At 40.1% G+C, this 14947-nt stretch overlaps 1 protein-coding gene across 3 annotated transcripts in view; it reads right to left on the reverse strand.

Annotated features, from left to right (window-relative positions):
* Positions 1–5150: 5150 nt before the first annotated feature.
* Positions 5151–14947, reverse strand: part of ZNF608 (zinc finger protein 608) — a 106599-nt gene continuing 96802 nt past the window's right edge. For 2 of the 3 annotated variants that reach the window (XM_073344840.2, XM_073344838.2), the window contains exons 5-10: positions 12471–14922; positions 10332–10749; positions 9620–9792; positions 8550–8703; positions 7206–7287; positions 5151–6132 (exon numbers count right to left, since the gene is read on the reverse strand). In XM_073344840.2, the coding sequence (XP_073200941.1) occupies positions 6126–6132; positions 7206–7287; positions 8550–8703; positions 9620–9792; positions 10332–10749; positions 12471–14922 (3286 nt within the window). In that variant the 3' untranslated portion in view covers positions 5151–6125. Of the gene's footprint in view, positions 6133–7201; positions 7288–8549; positions 8704–9619; positions 9793–10331; positions 10750–12470; positions 14923–14947 lie in introns of those variants that run through there. The other variant, XM_073344841.2, reaches the window with a different exon arrangement.

Raw genomic sequence — 14947 nt, forward strand, 5'->3', positions numbered from 1 at the left:
AATGGAGACACTAAAATCAAAGAAATATAGTCAAGGCTGCATTAACATCCAATCCAACCTCAGTTCATATGCTTTGCCACCGAGACATCATGCTATCTAAATACAGGCAGTCCTCAATTTTACGATGTTCGAGTTATGACAAATGGTACTTATGACGTTTATAAACTGACATCCTGTTTTGACTTTCCAATGTCGGTTTCGACTTTATGATGCTCGATCCGACATTGTTTCTATGGGAAAATCACGTTATGACATTTCAACTTAAGACACAATTTTCAGGAATCAATTGTGTTGAAAGTCCGAGGACTGCCTATATACCCAGATTCTCCTCCAATCTACAATATATTTCCATTCGATTCCACTATACAACAACCCTCAGCATTCAAACAATTCTTCCAGATCATGTGCAGCTGCACAACCATAATTCTTATCTCAGCAAGATACAATGCCTTACCAACACATCTTTTACTTGAAAAGTATAGTGTGTGTTATTAATACTTCTGGAAATCCAAGGTAGGAGTTCAGGTTGTGCATTTGAGTGAAATTTTGAGGAATCTAGCAAATGCTGACCTATCCAAAGAGAAGTTATCAGGTATAGGGAAAATGTAGTTAAGAGTTATTGCGTCAGATTAGTTAATACAGAATTCTGAGTTTACCAAGGGATGAATTTGGGGCAAATTGAGAACAGCCATCTTTTTGTAAAAACTAAAGAAAGACGGATCACAAATCAATAAATCATGACTAAATCTCCAATTCTGGCTAAGAAAACAAAGACTAAATGAAACTCCTTTAAAATTCCAGTACAGAAGTGATTTCTTCCCAAGTTTTGAAGGGGACAAGACAGATTCAACAAGCCTTTTAGCTTTTTTTTTTTTTTTGGAAGTATCGAGGCCTCATAAAGAAGTAGTTAGTAATTGTTCTATTTAAAATACTCATAAGCATATTGTGTTATCTAGTGAAAAGATAAAAGCATGAGTTATTTTAAAAATCATTCATATAGAGCAATAAATGCGCAGAGTGCTACATAAACATAAAGTGAGATGTGTTCCCTGTCCCAAAGATCTGAGCCTAAAGACAAATACACACAGTGTATGATACAGAACAACTGTGCAGGGAAAGGAGAGTGAGGAGACCAAGGAAGATGGAATCCTGGAAGAGAGGTGTTTTGAAGGCAAGAGAGGGGACTTAGTGGCCAGTTAACAGGAAACTGGTTCAGGCATATAGGCCATTGGAATAAAAGCTGTAGAGCCAAGATTGCAATGAAAACAAGAGATGGGTAGAGCAACATGATAAGACATAGTAGAGAGAGGAGAGAGAGAGAGAGAGAGAGAGAGAAGGGGAATTGGGGGAAATTTATGCCTGGTTGAAAAACTCTAGAGTCCTGAAGATGACAGGAAACTTGAATTTGATGCAGATGACAGGAAATCAATGAAAAAATATGGGAGAGGTGTGGTCAGTGTGGCAGAAGAGGAAGTTATGGATAGTTTGGAAAGCAAAGGTAACGATAGGAGAGGCCAGAAAGGAGAAAGGTGAAGTAATCAAAGGGAGAAATAACCAAGCATATACATACAGTTTTAGCAGTGAGGATAGTGAGAAAAGAGTGGGTTTTGGTAGATATTAAAGAGGAAAAAGCTGGAGGACTTATTGTCTGGAGATTGGAGTAGGAGAGAAGAGAAAAAAAATGGTGAAGAGGACACTGAGATTTTCAGTCAGGGAGATGAAATGCAGTAGACATCAGTAGTAATAGACAAAAGACAGGAAAGAGAGGAATAATGAAGGCAATGCAGTTACATTCTCTGCTACTCCCATTTTCCATTGGGTGCACCTGAAGTAGGGAGCCATAAAAGAGGTCTGTGCTGCTCCCCAATCGTGGGTCTAGTACTATGCCATTCCCATCCCTAACATATTTTAAACACAGATTCAGGGTTGCCCTAATCTATACTGGCTGGCTCTGGTCCCCAGGGGCCACCTAGGAATTTCCAGAGTAGTGATTCTCCAGGCCTATCTCCAACCAAACCACTATATCAAGTACCTGGAGGGACTGGCATAGAACCAGCTCTACTAGTTCTAAGGGTTCCCCGATACCATGCAGAATTCCCAATAAATTGGTTCTGCTGGCTTTACAGTCCCTTTGTACTGGTGGGACTAGCAAAAAAGGGACCAGATGAAAGAAGGGAATCTGGTCTCTCATATCCATTTTTTTAAGTGTTGATTTTGAGATGACAGTAGGACCTCAAACAGGAGACAGATGAGAGGTGTTCTGGAGGTGTAGAAGGTAGGGAGGTCTATGGTCCTTCAACAGATAGATAGAAAGGCTGAAGGACAACAGAACTAAAGTTAGATGTTGAAATTGTCAGTATACCTGTAGTGATACTAATAGCGCCTCTTCTGGGATTCTCTGTGCCTTTGTGGACTCTCCCACAGAGCACCTGGGAGCACGAAGAAACAAACTGGGAAGCCGTCGCTTATTGCTTTACTCCCTCCACAGGTTTCAGGTCTCATGAAGGGGTTGTCAGGCCCAAGAATGTACTGGGATGAAAATCATATTGAAGAGCAAAGGCAGCACCTACTTCTGGGTACATTAGTCACCCTGGAGAAGAGATGGAATGGAGCAGGTGCTTGTTGCTGCTGGAGTGAGCAGAGCGAGATACATTTCACTAGCGGCAACTAGGGCAGGACTATCCTTGTGTCTGTCACCACACCCCTGAAATGCCACTCTGCAGCATCAGGGGAGTCACGTTAGACTGGCTCACAGGGCTCGGACTGCAGGGCTGTTTCATTGCTGTGTAGACTTCTGGGCCCAGGCTGCAGCCCAGGCTCTGGGACCCTCCTACCTTGCAGAGTCCTAGAGCCCAGGCTCCAGCCTGAGCCCAGAAGTCTACACTGCAATTAAATAGCCCCTTAGCCCAAGTCGGCTGGCACAGGCCAGCCGGGTGGGTTTCTTTGCTGTGTAGACCTAGCCTGAGAGATAAAGCCCCCAGTGAGGAGATGGCTTAGCAGGGAGGCCCAACTTTTCTTGTATTCAGACAGGTCCTGGGCTGGTGAGAGTTTCCCCCACATTGTCTCCTCTCTTCATTGATTTTTTGGAGTCTCAGCCTTCACATAGCTGAGGCAGAAGTGTATATCGTGCCTGACTGTTGATGCTTGGCAGCATGGCCACTTCCTGGCTTTGGAAGAGGTCAGCCATGGTGTACTCCTTCTAGCGGTTCACAATTGCAAAGATGTTTGTCCCTCAAAGTGTTAAAGCCAAAGGAAAGCCACAGAGAAGGAAGAACAGATTAATCGTCAGTGGAGGGAAAAAAAATGAATGGCTTTGGCTGCTAGCCTCTCTTACAGCCTAAAGACTGTAATGAAACCCTGTCATTAATCATCTTTTAAATGGCTGCTTACCCCATATCAATCAGAGTAATTCATTCTGGTTACTTACGGACACTCATTCTTAAGCCACACTAAATCAGAATCACCAATAGTGTGAATATGAGGTCTGTTTTGCTGTGGAAGTGTTAAAGGCGAAGGCTGCAAATCAATGGCACATTTCAATACAAAACCAATTGAAATTTTAATGTAGAAGTAATACAACACTTATCTAAGTGGTCAAGAATTCTGTATTTGAAGGACACCCCACCTCCCCAAGGAATACATCCTTTTTTCCCCATTTCTTGATTAAGTTAATTTGAACTGTGTCAGCACTACAAGCTTCCCACATGTGTTCAAGACTAGATGATAAGAGCAACCCAGAGATGAATAATGTATAGTAAAATCAATAAACCTTATTACTAGCCACTAAGGGGGCTGATTTTATGTCCATAAAAGTAAAACAATTATATATATATATAATATCAGAGTTGGAAGGGACCTCAGGAGGTCATCTAGTCCAACCCCCTGCTCAAAGCAGGATCAATCCCCAATTTTTGCCCCAGATCCCTAAATGGCCCCCTCAAGGATTGAACTCACAACCCTAGGTTTAGCAGGCCAATGCTCAAATTATAGCAACATTAATGGCAGATTCATCAAAGTAATATAACAAATTCAAGTATGCTTGTCTGTTGGGAATCTTTAATTCACCCTTGTGCATTTAGTATCCACTAAGCAAGAAAAACGGTACCCACTTCATATACAAGCTCTGACCTCTGGCAGTGCAAGTTGTCATCAGAATAGAGAATGAGAGTTCAAACACCCCTGTATTTGCTGAGGAATGTCAGTGGTACACAATCAAGGATAAAGTTGACACCCGAAATAACCTGGCTAACCATCTGTTTCTTTCATGCATTAATTTTATTATCATTTTGTACTCTACTTACTGCAGTGGAACAAAACTATCGGACAACCATAGGATCATAGAACTGGAAGGGACCTCGAGAGGTCATCTTGTCCAGTCCCCTGAATTCATGGCAGGACTAAGTATTATTTAGACCATTCCTGACCGATGTTTGTCTAACCTGCTCTTAAATATCTCCAGTGATAGAGATTCCACAACCTTCCTAGGCAATTTACTCCCATGCTTAACCACTCTGACAGTTAGGAAGTTTTCCCTAATGTCCAACCTAAACTTCCCTTGCTGCAATTTAAGCCCAGTGCTTTAAGCTCATTGTTTCTTGTTAACGCAACAACATGTTCTTGGGTAGTATGGGTAGGAATATTTAAAATAAAGGTGGCCTAGTTCTGTCCACAGGTACACACAATCAACTCCACAACGTAAGGCTGCACAGGTTAAATCCAGGGCAAAGTTTGGTTAGCATTTCTAGTGCACACAGCCAGTCATTTCTCAGCTGAAGGTATTAGAGGTGTAAATATCAGAAAGATCACTCATGGGTACTAGGGACCTGATCCAAAGCCTACTGAGGTAGATGGAAAGACCTCCTTTAACTGCAGTTTTGGCTCAGGCCCTATGTGCCCAAAAGGAAGAAAGGGCAAGGAGAAAATGGAACAGGCTGGGCATGGAGAGTGTGGATTCATGCTTCACCTTATTCAAGGATAGCTTAGCTGCCAAACTGGTGAGTGCTGCCTGGGAACCAAGCCAAAAGTCCTTCTGGGGACACTAACAACTGTATAGTGCCTCCAGAGTCTGTCAAACATACCTGTTGGTAACTAGGACACAATCTCTCTCTGAGCTGGGCAGAGGAAAGCAAAGTGAGACAGACGCCAAAAAGTACAAAAACAACTTTTTTTTTTTATTCTGATTGCCAAATTATTTAAGGCAGGTATAAAAATGAAAGCATTCAATATACATTTTACATAAAATAAACTAGATTACAGCATAAAACAAGTAACCAGGCAATGGCATTAAAGTCTCTCTTCTAAAACTGGATAATTGTAAACATTAAAAAAAAGACTGCAGGACTATTCAAGTAATAGAACAATCACAGATGTCTTCTGGTATGCAGGCTATTGGGTTATTTGCCATTCAAGATTATAAAAAAAAAAGACATTTCATTATTCACAGATACTCATTATTTCCCCATTTAAAATCTATACATTATGTACAACACAGTTTTTGTGGTACTGGCAACCCCATGCCTTCCAAATGTATATTTTTCACAATACACAATTACAATGAAACAGTGAGTACAGTAACATTTTACACTGATGCATCTTAACAGGAGCCACCAAATAGACATCTAAATTGTACCAAAGTGTCATCATCACAGTTAGCCTCTCTGAGGGCTTGTGGGCAATATTAGAAGGGTATGCAAGGTTCAGGCACACTGATACATAATATTATTTATTTACAATTAAAAAGCAAAAAGCAAAAAAAAAAAAAAAAAACCGGCCTTTTGTGGTTAACATTTTTCTAAACATGACAAATACATTTTTCCTTTATTGTGTGGTTTGCAACTTAGCAGCAGACCCAGTGTGCGAGCCTGGTTACCGATACAAAAAAAAGTAAAGAATATATATATATTTATATATATATATACGCGCATATATATATATATATATAAAAACAGAAGTCTAATTACAGCAACATTTGTTACTCTGTGATAAAATCTGCAATTTACAAAAACGAAATGACTGGTTTTTGCCTGCCATTAAGGCATTTCAAATTAACACCATGGAACTGATGTCTGTAATAAAGCGCTTCCTCATGTGATCCAGTCACATGACAATGTACATTTCCAAACTCCTCATTCTCTAAAAAAAAAAGAAAGAAAGAAAAAAGAGGTTTTAGTAGGATATCCTTTTCCATCATTTAACTCTGAACTCTTGAAATGCACAAAAACTGTGAAACTAAACACATGTAATTAGTATTGCCAAACCTAGCCCCCTGCTCCAAATCATGAGATTTTTTAAAAATAATAAAATTGAGAGGGGGAAAGGAATAGTTTGTGTCTCTTCTAGTTTCTGAACCTTTAGGGTGCACTTGGGTCATGTGCTCAGGCTTGTCTCTACAACACTGAGTGCTAAAAACTTGCTTTTTATTCAAATGAAAGGTGAGATTCTCATGTAATCACTGCCTCTGGGGAGCTGGGACTTTAAGAAAAACACCATATATCACGGCACTTGTGATAAAGTCATGAAAATTGGTAATTTTAGTGCGTAAGATTTATTCTGGAAGTGTTTGTGGATACTCCATTGTTAAGGCAGAGTTGAGCTTTTCACTTAAGACAGAATTTTTATTATATATCAGGTTTTCATTTCCTTTAGAGGTTGAAAAGTAAATTCTATTTAAAAGCAAGTAAACCGTTTACATTTGATTCTTAGGTAACTTTAAAATAATATAATCTTTAATGTACCTTCTAAAAATATTTTATTTCCAATAAAAGTATCTGCAAATCAGGAAGCCAGATAGACTTGTACTTATACATAAGAGCAGAAGTTTACTCAACTTTAGATGGATCTACTCCAAAATGAATCCCTTGCTTGCCTTTTATGAAAATATTTTGAATCCTAATTATATACTTCATAATAACTTGTTTTACTTTAATAGTACCAAGAGGTAAAGGATATTCTCTGAAAATCTCAGAGAAGAAGCAGTCTATTTCATTGATTAATTATCTACATTATGATTATAGTATGAGGGTCAACGACAAGTGTCTTGTTCGGAAGAATAGAGCTACAATTAACCAAAAAACCCCCCTCCCTTCTCAATAAAAGCTGCTGTCTATAAGGATGCAGATCTCCAGTCTTAGAAACCTATAATTTGCTTCCTCCCTCCCTATTAAGATGTCTATGTAAGTATAATTCAAGGGTTACAAGATATTTACCTTCTTTGTGCAGGAAACATACCAGATGCAGATGCCTGAGCAGCCACCTGCTGAGTGGCAACAAGGGCAGCAGAGGTCAACCCTGAAGGAAAGAAGAAACAGAAGACTGTGGATATACTTTTGGATTTTATGGTGTTCAGGAAGATAAGTATTGTCGTCAGTTCAAAAACCATAAATAGCAGCCAATCACTTTTTGCAGGATGCATACATCAAATATTTCAGGTAAGAGAGGTAAGACAATTTGCCTGGTCTGACCAATTTGCCTTAATATAATGTACTGAATTCTCCTTAATAGGCATTTTACAAGAAAATATGGCATTCTACCTTATTGTATTTCTTTCCAAGCACTGCACTGCATGGTGCTAAACGGTTTGTATGAATTCCTGAATAGGAAGCTCAGTTGAAATAATGGGTACCAGGAAACAACAAGAATCAAAAGTCACAGTGAATTAAAGAAACGACATGCTAGCTGCTTGGAATACAATACTTCCGTAGTAACTTCTCATTTTAAATTTCTCCCACTGAATGAGCATAATGCATCCCATAAGGCGTATGGAATCACTGAATCCAATTTAGAAATATTCAAGACTTTTGCATAGGAAAATGACTCTAAGGCACTGAGAGAACACAATGAATTAATGTCATTTTAGCTACAAACTGTACTAGTGTGTACTTCACTGCAGGGGAGGAAATCTTAATTCTGCTAGAACAGTGTCAGAAAAGGAAGAAAACCTGGGGTAAATCAAGAGAGAATGAATGATCTTTCATGCATCTCTTATTGTGCTTCTTTTTCCTTGACTGCAACAATACGTGCTGAATTCACCTAAATAAAAACAGATCATGTGCTATTGAGAAGCTGTAGCTGTGAAAATCTCAAGGTTGACTGCAGGGTCTCTCTTGTACATAAAATTTGTTCAAAATTAAAAGCTTTTCTCTTTGCCATGCTCTCTCCATTGTTTACACAAGACTAATTGTGTAAAAAAGTTTATTTTTTTACCTCCTTTGGGTCTTTCTAATCAGTTAGTGTCAGTTTTTATTATCGTTGAAAATACTCATGTGAATGATATCCTAGCTGACAAGTAAAATTTTAATAATTTACTGGCAATCAGTGGTTGAGTTCTAAAACAGTATTACTCAAGCATGAAGCTGTAGCTATAGTGTCATTTGGTGTTACCAGCTTAGTCCTTGCTGAGTGTTTTCAAACCTTCTCCCTAGATGTAAACTATTTTTTCTGGTTTCCGTAAAACACGGGTTTCTATTAAAATAGCTTCACATCACACTTGCAACATCAATTAAATGACTTTAAAAGACACATCGATCCTACAGTCAGAAGCCACAGCTCACCTTGAAATGGGTCATATTGCCCAGGTATAAGTGGGTAGCCCATTCCAACGTGTGTGTGGTGGTGTGTATGAAGGTGCCGCTGGCTAAAGGGGGAGTGACGATCTCGCTCCCTCTCTGCTTCCCGCTCACGCTCAGCTGTAGATTTTTCCACAGGCTGACAATAAAAAGGTAAAAGAAAATGTATATAATATTTTTTAAATTGAGAATATCACAACCAATACACTCACTCTGGGTATCTAGCAATGGACATTTAAACACGAACTATGAGATCTGATTCTCCAGTAAACTGGAGCGGATTTGCTTTGCTCCCCAGAATAGAAAGCTGCCCTAAGGCTGGTGTAGCCATACTCTCAGGATAAAGGGATCCTCAGGCATCACACAGCAGCCACAAATCACCTCTTCTCCCACCAATTCTGCAGGAGGAGGTGGCCTATAGGCTCCCTTATGCCCAGCTGATTCCTGGCTGCTCTAACAGCCTATTTGAGCTGGTGGCAGCCGGTGTAAATCAGTCCTTGGACTTCTTTCATTTGCACTGGGGACTGAACCAACTCTCAGGAGCAGGAGAGCTATTTCAAAACTATCTTTCATCAATTACAACTTTACTGACTTATCTGAAGGCAAAATAACACGGTTTACTCTGACATGCAAGTCTCCAAAACAGGATTTTAGTAATTTGCTATTCAGAAGATAACAGCTCCGCAGCAAATATATTGAAGGGATATTACCAAATCCCGTAGTTCAACTTTTTAATCTCATTATCTGTTTTCAAACAGGATCTTCTTGGTAAACTTTAATAAAGCGTACCATGTACCAAGAGCTATCTATGAATCTGGATTTCCATATAAATCTGCTACTTATATTAGGAAGTATATTAGCAAGAATCCTATTATACTTGTCACTTCCAGTATATGCCAGGGAAGCACCCTGATTTTAAATTACTTTGGATTTAGATGCAGATATTAAAAATATAGTCATAGCTTGACTATGCACATGTTTGGATGATGTTCTCTGCCCTTTCCCTACCCAACCCCAGATGTATTGCTGTTCAATAACAACAGATGAAGCCTTACAGCAGGGGACTTGCTGCGGTACTGGTTGGCATGCTGCTGGAGCAAATCCAGTGCTTTAGATTCAGTGGTTGATTTTGCGTTGATGCTAGGGCTGGTATTGACTTTCTCCGCCTCTTCTCTCCCTGACATCTTCCCATAAACAGGATAATGAAATCCTGGCGAGAGATAGGCCCCTGCAGATAAACAATAAATGCCACATCAAGTTACTGTTTTTACATTTGGTTATACATTGGGGTGGAGAGATTCCTATACAGGGGATTACATCAAAAATGGATCACGTGACTATAAAATTGTATCTTTGTTCTTCGATTTTTTCAGCTAATTCACCCTGATGAATGGAGGTTATAAAGAGGGTTGAGCTTACAGACATTTCAGACATTTATGGGTCCTCTTAAGTGAAAGGAATAGTAACTATAATGGTTCTGACAGTAAGTGCTTAGAATATTTTTATAGGCAATAAACTATCCGTCAGTCTAACAGCAACAGCAGCCTGTCAGGGGTTGTGGAAACTGTAACTGGGAACTCTGACAGTTCATAAAAGGAACATCTTGTATTAAATCAGTTTAATCTGCAGAACTTTCCCTAGCATAAGAACAAGCAAAACAAATGTCATCCGTGAAGCTGCTAACAGCCAATATTAAAATGTAGGTTTTACTCCACTGTTAGTGTGTAAATCTTTACTAGTGTACAATGCCAGTTACAGAACACATACCAGGATAGCTGTGCATTAGAACAGGAGAGACTGCACGGTATGCAGGATGGTTGGGATCATACATCTGTGGGTAAGGATAAGCGTGCAAGTACTGTATATAGGACTGATGCTGACTCATTGGTGAGGAAACGGCCACTCTAGCACCCCGAGAGTCCTTCCAATTTACAGGAGTCTTTCGATCATCGTTTTTGATCTTGCTCTCCTCCAATGACTGGGAATCAGAACGCTTGACCTCTTTCGGCTCCTCTTTAATGCTTGTTAATGAGACAGGGAGGTTGGGTATGGAACCTTCCTTATTAGGTGTTTTTCTAGGGCTGTCTTCTTTTAGTTTTTTCTCCCGATCAAGTTCTTCTGATTTTTGCTGATCAAGGTATTTGGGCTGGTAGACATAATGATGCCATGTTCTTGAATCTGCGTCCTAATATGAGGGAGAAATACATTTGGTTCTAAATGCACACTGTGAAACAAGATAGTTATTGATATTTCTCATACTTCTGTAGAGGTCTTTTTTTTATAGAAGTGTTAACAACACACCCAGATTATGTATACTGTAGGACAGACATGCTTCTTATAGGTTCATTATACTTTTAAGCTCAAACTCCAGCCAATATTACAATGTAATAGCAATGTAATAAACTTCTACCATAATCTGATTGAATTATTTTATTTATATCCTTTCCATGCCTTTGACTAGTTTAATCATGAATTACATATATATTAGGTGTTAACATTATGTGATCATACTATATATGTATTTTGATTAATGGCCATAGAGAGAGAGATTTTCCCATCTGTGAACTACAACATTGCTAATGCTACGTCAAAGGACTTAGATAACCTGGAATGATGAACCTGAAAAATGGATCTTGCTGGAAAGGTGCTTATATTGGCCTTGATCCTGCCAACATTTGTACACTTGAGTAACTCTACGCATTACAGTCCCATTCAATTAAGTGGGACTGTTCACATGTGCAAAGTTATAAAATCACTGTTCACCGAGATTGAGGTCAGGGTTTGAGAAATGTGTGTAGAATATGTCTAACTATTATAAAACAGTTTATAAACATGCTAAAGAGTGGGTACATGGTTTCTCTACAGGATTACTTAAAACAGCACTATCTTTACTGAATAACAAAAGAACATTATTTTTTATGAGATGTACAAGGGCTAATTACTATTACTTTACTTTAATGGTCAATGTTCACAGCATAAGAAATACTAATAGGTAAACTGGATTAGCGTTGGTTCAGATACTCATCATAGTCCATGGAAATCTTCTCCTATCCAAACTTGAACCATCCCACTTTCCTTCTAGTTCCATGACCCTCAGCCTTACCTTGAAAGATGGCTTATGAAGATGAAATCTAGGAGTCAATCTAGTGCCAAATGCCAGAGCATGAGGATATTCAGTGTGGGAGCACTGGATCACAGCAAAGAAACAGTAAAATGTCTTGGCAGGGGTGTGTATTGGAAGGCTGTCTAAAATGTGAGAAGGCCAGGAGGAGCCAGAGTGGTAAAACCATCACTGGCTTCAGTGGGGCCAGGATTTTACCCATTGTGTGGGCCTGCAGAGGTCAGGAGCTTACTGACGACAGATAGGGAACCATGTCCCCGATTTTGAAAAGGTCACGTCGGATTAGGATAAAGAGTTGAGCATCAAAGAACCTGCTTGCCCTTCTTTAGTAAATGCCAGCTGTCATCAAAAAAACAAAACAAAACCAAAAAAAAAACCCCAAGCCATTTTTTAAATCTACTTTGCACTTCATTCATAGTGAAGAGTGCTTATTTCTTGAAATTTCACTCTGCTGCACTAAGCAGAATGACTTAAATTTACATTTAAGAGTTTTAATTCTACTTGTTTCTATATGGAAACCATGAATTCTGTTTAATTAAGATTAAAAATTTTCTAACTAATTTCTTAAACCTGGATTCTGTCACCTCTACTCATGCTCAGTTTCCTCTCTCTCAGAAGCCCCACTGAAAGCAATAGATCTATTCAAGGAATAAGGTACTACTCAACGTCAGAAAGGGTGCCAGAGTTTGGCCATTTAGGTAAGATAGAAAAATACAATAAAATCGTGCCAGTAAAACCTTAAGAATAATTCAAGATTATCCGTGTTCAAGTTCCAGTGGCCTCACCTGTTTAAATCTTGTGGTAGGATCTACTCCTGTTTGTTTCATTGAATCCATAACAGATTTCATTTCCACAGCCTCCTTTATAAGCTGATGGTTTTCCATTTGTTTGGCTTTGAAGCTATCAGACTGAAGCTGCTGCTGGTGAGTGGAAAGAATCTGTGATTTGCTTGTCTCTTCAGCTTTGCTGGGGACTGATGACCCCATTTTAGTGTTATTTTTGCTTGTCTCTGGAACTGAAGGAGCCTTTGAGATAGTAGCAGAGGGGATATTTTTCTGCTTGTTGTCATCCTTTCCTAGTTCCTTCAGTGGAGGTTCACTCTTCCTTTCACAGTCTCTCCCAGTTTGTGCCATTTTCTGCTCTGCCAGTCTCTGGTCCTCATAATATCTTTCATACTGCTGCCTATAGGCAGGGTTAGAGGCCATCAAGGACTTTTGGTCCATGTAAAGCCCATAGGCATACTGTCCATAATAAAGTGACTGGGCAAGTGCAGGATGTCTCTGAGTTATTACTGACTGGTGCTGAGGCTGTAAATTAGTGGAATTGGTATCATTTTTCTTGGAATCTGATGGTTCTGTCTTGTCTTTCTTTTCAGCCTCTTCCTCAGCCTCCTTTTTGATCTTCAGTCCCTGTGAGGTACTGCTGTTCCCAGCTGCAGGGGTGCTGACCTGTCCAGAGTGCATGTAACTTGGAGAATAATAAGGATCGTAGCCATGGTAATAGGGAGAATGGGACTCTTTTACTTGTGATGATTGTGCTGTGATTGAAGAATGTCCTTTTACAACACTTTCCTTATTAGAAATAATATCTGAAGGAGAGCTGGCCTTTGACCTCATGCCCTCTGACCTGCTGTCAGAACCACCATCGTCCGCAGCATCAGAAATATCAGAGTAAGCCGGGCTGTTGGTTTTAGCAGCTCCACTATCTGCACCATTTTGTGTCAACACATGCAGTGGCGCCAGAGAAGATTGTCCATTCACCAAAGTGCTGCATTCCATTCTGGAGGCACTCCCTATAGAAGGGCTGGGTGCATTGTCTGTGAAAGTGTAAACCTTATCCGCTTCAGCTTTAATACTTGCCATCCTGCTCTCTTGAGACTCTGACAGTCCATTAGCTAACACTTCATTCTTGTTGAGATGGTCCTTTAAAAAATGTCCAGATAAATCTTTCCCAGACCCTTTTGAATCCTCTAGCTTTCCCAGCTTAGAATCCATTTTAGGACTTCCAGACTCTTTGCTTTCTTTGTCCTTCAGCTTTCTCTTCTCCTTTTTCTTTTTGTCTTTGAGTGATGTGAGAGCGGGGTTTACAGTGCTTGGCTCTCCCATAATAGTGGGCTTTGGTTGAATAGGTTTTAACGGAGGGCTCTTTGGTGTAGCCTGAACAACAGTAGTTGTGAGTGAGGGCAATCCGGGTATTGTCCCTGTAGTGGTGGTTGTAAAGGCTGTAGTGGGTATAGCTATTAATTGGGGAGGAGTAGGAGCTGGAGCTGGGGCAATGGGCCTAGCTGTTTTAAGTTTTGACAGATTTTTATCCACTTTGCAGGTATTGGCTTTTTTGCCCCTGTCTTTGTCTCCCAAATTTTTCTTGTCTACTAATCCTTCAGCTTCCAGTTTGGGCATTTCAGAGGCCAAACTGCCATCTGCTACTGAACAATTGTCCAGTGAGGCTGCCATATTAGAAATTACAGGAAGGGTGTTCAATTCACTGTTTGGGCCCTTCTTTTTACCAGAATTTTTGCCAGTTTTAGAACTGATGATTGAAGTTGGGCCATTATTGGTCAACTCTCTTTTCCCCTTGGGTGTCCCAGGGGTATTAAGAGGGCAAGGAGATGTTGGTGCTTTTAGCTGATCAAAACTTGATATACTTGTGCTTGGCTCACTGCATTCAAGTGCCACATTACTTAATGCTTCCTCACAGTCTGAAATTTTATCTTCGCTGTCAGGCTCAAACTCCAGTTTGTTTTCTGGATCTAAATGTGCATGAGCCTGGTGGTAACGCAGTCCATTAATGTGCTTGTACTTTTTGTTGCAATTGGGGTGAGGGCAATCAATCAATACTGGAGAAGAGCAGCCTTGGTCCAAAAACGTAGTCTCAAGTTTCCCCTGTGGGGTGGTTGGAGTGCTTCTAGAATTGGTGCGAATGCGCTTTCCAGATTTATTGTCCTCTGAACTGGAGTTCAAGTCTAGCTCCATTGGAGGCTTATTTTTCCTCTTATTTGTGGATGAGGGGCTAGCTTTGACATCCTCCACTGCACAATTTGGGGGTGTCCTGCGTCCACTTGAATTAAGGCTGCCCCGCCTCCCCTTCCCATTGGCACCACCCCTGTTCTTGTTCTGCAGTCCTCTTGACTCTGTAAAGCTAACATCATTTCCAGGTGCAGCTGCAGCAGACCTTGCTCGCTTTCCTCTCCCCCGACCTCCTCGCATTTCCAGGTCACTTGTTGGCGATTCACAAAACCTAAGTTAAGAAGAACAGATGTCAG

The sequence above is a fragment of the Lepidochelys kempii genome, chromosome 5 (genome assembly GCF_965140285.1).
Source record: "Lepidochelys kempii isolate rLepKem1 chromosome 5, rLepKem1.hap1, whole genome shotgun sequence".
Taxonomy (NCBI): domain Eukaryota; kingdom Metazoa; phylum Chordata; order Testudines; family Cheloniidae; genus Lepidochelys; species Lepidochelys kempii.